This window comes from Eschrichtius robustus, chromosome 13, assembly GCF_028021215.1.
Source record: "Eschrichtius robustus isolate mEscRob2 chromosome 13, mEscRob2.pri, whole genome shotgun sequence".
NCBI lineage: Eukaryota > Metazoa > Chordata > Mammalia > Artiodactyla > Eschrichtiidae > Eschrichtius > Eschrichtius robustus.
The window spans coordinates 55,872,909-55,878,908 of record NC_090836.1 but is presented as its reverse complement, the minus strand read 5'-3'; the positions used below and the strand labels follow the sequence as shown (position 1 = coordinate 55,878,908).

At 36.7% G+C, this 6,000-nt stretch overlaps 1 protein-coding gene across 3 annotated transcripts in view; it reads left to right on the top strand.

The window, feature by feature from the left end:
- Window positions 1-593: 593 nt before the first annotated feature.
- GRIP1 (glutamate receptor interacting protein 1) overlaps window positions 594-6,000 on the top strand; it is a 454,025-nt gene continuing 448,618 nt past the window's right edge. For all 3 annotated transcript variants that reach the window (XM_068560189.1, XM_068560188.1, XM_068560187.1), the window contains exon 1: window positions 594-726. In XM_068560189.1, coding sequence (XP_068416290.1) covers window positions 594-726 — 133 coding nt within the window. The remainder of the gene's footprint in view (window positions 727-6,000) is intronic.

The window sequence follows — 6,000 nt, the reverse complement described above, 5'->3', positions numbered from 1 at the left end:
ACCTTTCCCAAGTACATGCTTTGCCCTAAAGGGTGCTAGGCTCTAGGGGGTGGGATTAGCAGGTAAGAAAAAGTCGCTTGGGTCTCTAGCTTTGGTTCAGTCCATTGACTAACAAGTTTCCCCGCCCCTCTCTTCTCCTTCACCACCTTCCCCCCCCCCCCCCCGCCCCTGATGATGGAGACATTGGGTAGTGAAATTCTAGCGCTGGGACTCCTCGCCTCTCAGCGGAATCGCTCGTTGAACTTTTTTTGTTTTGTTTCAAAGCTATTTGAAGTACAGAGCTTTGCTGTTGATTTTTTCTCTTAGTCTTTCATTATCATTTCACTTGCTCTCTTCCTTTTTTAAAAAAAATTCTTTCTAAATTGCACACTTGACATTTTACTGAGCAAAGTAAGAAATCTTGTAAACCCAATCGTTGTTATTTTTTCCTCTCCCCTGGCTAAAACCTCTGCGTTGGTGGCAGCACGGAGGCAGATGGAAGGGTAGCGCGTCCCCCAGCCCAAGGTTTCATTCATGCTCCGGCGGCTCCCCAAGCAGCTGGGCTGTTGCTCCACTCTGGTGCTGGCTGAGCCAGGCTGTGCGGTGAGCGAGAGATGGACCGCTTCCTGGGTTTTGTCAAGCAGATAAGAAGATCTAGGAGAAGAAAGGGAAAAAAGTACCGACCAGAAGAGGATTACCACGAGGGCTATGAGGATGTCTATTATTATGCCTCAGAGCATTTTCGAAGTAAGCGCTACCCTCCACCCTCCTGTTCCTTCTCGCATGCTGGGGCTAACAATAAACCTTGTGTGGAGCTTTAATCTTAAATGCAAAAGGTTTTCCAGATGGTGTTCTCTGGGAGCTGTCTGTAAGTACTGAAGTGCTACATTTTGCTTGATTTGTTGCAAGAATAGCTATCAGATAGCATCTAGACAGTATAAACTGTCCAGATCTATACACATGGTTAATATTTTCAGTGCAGTTAATTGATTATGTTAGCATTTTAATGAGCCACTCAGAAAAGTATCTTGCAAGCCCATGTAGTAGGTGGTTAGAATACGCTCGGTTTTAATTGTTGCTCTTAGATAACTGTTTTTTCTTTTTAATTAGGAGAGTAGTTTATTTGGAAGAAATAATTGTTCAAGTTGATGCTGATAATTACTGTTCCTTATGCAGACTTCTAGACAGTTTAATCTATTAATCTATTAATCTATGATTAATCCAAGGTGGTGTTTGTACAAGGAAGTTCAAATGATTTTCTCTGATGCATGTTCATAATTTTATTACTAAGTTAAGGGAACTCTTATTTGCTGTCAACTAGAAGCAGTGATACCGTAAGAAAAAAAGAATATATCTATATTAAGACATTTGTAAATGAGCTTCTAAATAGCAGAGAACTAGAATTTTTCTTGTGCTTATCATTGCTTTAAGTTCCTGGTGAGGTTTAGACTTGTTCTAATAGATTTAAAATGCCTAGAAACACCTAAGGGTGCAGAGAGAAAGCAGCTACATGGTTTATGAGGTGTCCTAAATGGGGGACACTGGCAGTTATGCATGCTCTACATTTACAAAATTCAAAATTATTTTTATCTTCTTGAATAAGGATCTTTATAGACTTATATTTCGGTTCTAATATATCCTGGCCTTTTGATGTTTAACCATGAATATATACCATTTACAACTTGTGAATGTTGACTGATAAATACTTTAGATTCCATTTCCGTGGTATTGAAATCCATGAGAATTAGTTCTAAATGCCAGAAATTCTGTTGTGATTGATGAAAGTTGAGGGTTGAAAATTCATGTGGTGGCAATAACACAATAATGCAAAATTATAATTCTTTGACATTTGCTTGAATAATATGGCTGTGTTGCTTTTACAGAGTAATTCCTGAGTTTTAGAGATGTTTCTCTTTCATCACGCTTTTACATAAATAATCTGTTCTATTGTAGTGATGATCTATGTTTCCTGAACTTAGTTTCCTTTGAATTTAACTAAGATTTGTGTCACATCAAAATATACTGTCAGTTTGCATGCATAATTCTGAAAACTCGGAGACTGAAAAGAAAAAAGGAGCTTAGGAACTTTTAGTTACTTTGGTGTTCATTGTACATATTTCTTACAACCAATATATACTGAGTCAAATTCACACCTTCTTGGGTTTGTACTGTGATGTGTATGTGCAAATAGAATCAAACAGTCTCAAATTCCTGCATCCTACTAGTTTTGGTAAGAATTTAAAAACAACAAAACTACTTTATAAGTTTACAAAATGCACCCACAAGGAGAAATATTTATGGAGATATCTAAGAAGTAGCCCTAAACTAGAGTTAGGAGAATTACATATCAAAGACAGTAGTCTTCATACATTAAATGCAGTAACTTAAAGAGAATCATGTTTTATCTGATTTGTCAAGGTCATGCTGAGGATAAGATGCTGAACATCAAAGGTCATTTGCTTTAGATGCAGAATGGACATGTTTTCCCCGATGATTTATCAGAAAGTACCCGTTATGTAACATATAACTTTTGGAGTTAGATGCATATCGAATCTCCAACTTCAAACTACTACATAATAAACAGAAGGTGTCACAATGGGCTCTGACACTTGGGATTTGACATTTCATCAAATGTCAAATTGCCAGGGCTTTTAAAGAAGCCATGTCATACAACATAATGACCTCTCAGTGCATCTTTTGGCTTCCGTTTCAGGTCCTGTCTGAATAGGGTAGGAGAGACATCCCCTTATATTTTACAGGTGTAAAATAGCTGTATTTTATAGCTGAAAAATAGTAAGGGTGAGACTCATCCTTAAGACCAATCCTCAAAGAGTTAACATGGTTGAATTTAATTACATCTACAACATATCTATTCTAATTAGTCTTTGGCATAATTTGAAAGTTTTATGCCCTGCATTTCACTAGATGGCTTAGAAAAATTATTTACATTGAGACTCAAAACTTGGTGAAATTTACTGATGTCGTACACATCTTAGTTAATGGTGCTATTGATAAACCAGAAGTGTCATTATTATTTTTCTCCCTGTGGTGTTTGTTTCTTGAAAGAAACTTACCTCTCTGTTTTGTCAATTTATCCAATGGTTCAGATTACCACAAGGACTTTATACATATAATAATGAACAACTGAGCTTAGAAAGACCTTCCCAGAAAGGTCCCCAATATGTCTGCCCTTCCTTTAGTACATTCTCAAGTGTTTGCTGATATTTAACTTTATCCAAGATAATGTCTCTTCTATTGTAAGGGTTCTGGTTTCAAATGTTGCCATCTTTTCCTTCATCTGAAATACAACACAGCTTATAATTTCATGAAATGCCAAAACCTAAATTAAAGTATCAGTAGGGTCTGATAGTATGAAAGAGAAGTTATCCTAAAAATGGATAATTTTTCTGTAACTCCATCAAAACTGAGTTTTAGCAGTGATCATGGTGATAGACTGATTTTAAATCTTCCCTGATTTTATGTTGACCTAGTGAATGTCACTGTGCATGGGATGACTATCTTTGGTTTTTTAAAATCTGCTTTCCTCATTCATCTATCCTTTCATAATTCTAAAGTTAGAGTTTAAATAAACTAAACAATTGTTTTGGAAAAATCACCACACTTTTCTGGGGGTTTTGTTTCGTAAAATGTGACAGGAGGGATATTTGTTTCTTAAGATTTTTCAAGTTCTAGGACTCTATGATTTTAAACTTTGTTTTATTTTCTAAAGCAATTCAGGTAAAGGTATTGGCTGAAGGATTTTAACCGGGATTTAAACTAAAAAATTCACCTGTGTTATGGGGAATTGGTTTTTCTGGCAGGAATCATCGGTAGGACGATTCCTGTTCCTTTAAGTTGGTAATCTATCATTGAATATGAAGGAGTTTTGGAGAATGTTTATAAACCTATGAAATTCTGAACATGTTGGTAAGTCCTAGACCTCATCTTTTATGTAATCTTATCTGCTGAAAACCACCATTTACTCTGAAATTCTCACATGGATGATTCATTTGGTATTTTTACTTAAGAAAACCTGGCACTGTTTACAGAACTGATTTATAAACCTTACTGCAACAAAAAGCTAAAAAAAGGATACTGAAATTCAGTTTTATGGTATTTGTTGCTTTTATTTGTTGTTCCCTAAATACTGGGTTATAACAATGCCTTTTTAAAGACTGGCAGATCATATTTTGATTAGTCTGTTATACAAAAAATTAAATCCTCTGAGCCTGTTTTTAATGTAATTTTTATTTAATCACGTAGGATAATATTCAAGTTCTAAGACAGATAATGTGCATTTTATAAGTATTCTCTTAGCTCTGTTCATATCCATGATAGAAATCCTGACCTGCCTGTGTCCAGGCAGGGTATGGTTATTGAATGACTTGAAAAGGAGGAATTTGTTTATCTCTTACTAATGTGAAAGTATGTGAGCCACTTTCACTTATGGCCCTGGCGCCTTTTTGCACATGTGTAATGGCTTTGAATTAGGCATGGAGTTCCTCCAAGGTAGCCACTCTTTTCTGCTTTCATCCTGACTCACCTAGGCAGGTGTGAGCTGTGCGGAGAAGCTGCTCAGGGCGGGCAGTCCTCAGCGACCCACTCACCTTTCCCACTGAGGTCCTTTCAGGAAAACCAGAGAAAGGGGGGGGGGGACAGGAATATGGTTTAGGTCTTTTGAAAATAGGTCATTTGTATTTACAAGTTTTTTTTTGTTCTTTTGTTGTTGTTGTTTGCCTATTCTAATAGGTATCGAGCAACAATTGTGATGTATGTGTATACAATCACTGTTAGCTAAGTTACTTTATTAAACAATGTCTGCATCTAAAGTCCCTAGTTAGCCAATTCAGGCTTTAAATTGCCTGAGATGTTCAAAATGCATTTTAAGAGGGCTGCTCACTTACTTTTATTTCATTGAAAGATGTCCTACACTGTTCTTAGAGGAAAAACAGTTTTGGTAGTGGGTGTTTGTAGTGTGAGAATTTTTAGGAATTGTGGGTAATTAGTTCCAGCAATTTCTTCTCACTAGTTTCCTTTACAAGTTTGTTTGTTTGTAAATTCATGTAACCACATCCTCTCTGCTTCCTGGAATTGACATCAAATTCGGATTCTGTCTCTTGATAAGCATGCCATAAGGATAGAGTGAGAACTTTCACCTACACTTTGGAAAGATGGCTGGTCCCTGCTCCTCTGTGTGCAAAAGCTGAACACAGCAATCACAGGGTGGGGGAGTGAGGGAGAGGAAGAGAGGAAGGGAAGAAGAGAGGGCAGCACATTTCATAGGTCATCCTTACCTATCTGAGGTTTCCAAGCATAAAATCCATTTATTTCTATGTTAAAAACGGTGATCATCGAAGTGGCAGGTCTTAGATGTGAGATATGAATGATTCAGACCTTAGCTGTACTTAGTTTGATTCACAAAATCCCAAATGAGAAACATCGGTTATATAGAAATAGGGCAAACTTGCTTGTATTATGACTACACTGCTTATTTTTCTTTCCTAAGAATTGCTTTCCATCTCTAGTATAATGGTTTGGTTGAAAATTGATTGGCTACCGTGTTACATTTGCCTGGGGTGTTTTGTGTCATCAACTTCATTATCTCAAGCTGTATTTTTTTCCCACATGGAATAGTTTAAAGGAATATTAAAGTTGAAAGGGACCTTAAAATCCATTTGTCCAATCTGAGTCTTTTTTTAGATGAATAAAGTAGGATACAAATAAGGTAAGTGGCTTATGCAAGCCCCCACTGATCCTCAAGGCAGACCTGATAGAGTCTGGTCCTCCATCCTTTATTCCACACTCATCTTTTAGTTCTCCGATGATTCTTCCGATATTTAAGGGCTCGGATCCATCTACAAATGAATTAGAATTTTAATTTCCCTTGTTGGTGGCTTTATTCTTTTGAGCAGTGGGTCATCTTATCTTAAACTAAACTCTTGAACCAAAACTAACTCCTAATATAATACTGCAAGTGAAATTAACTTGGTGTCTTATTTATAGATGATGCTAGTAACAGTG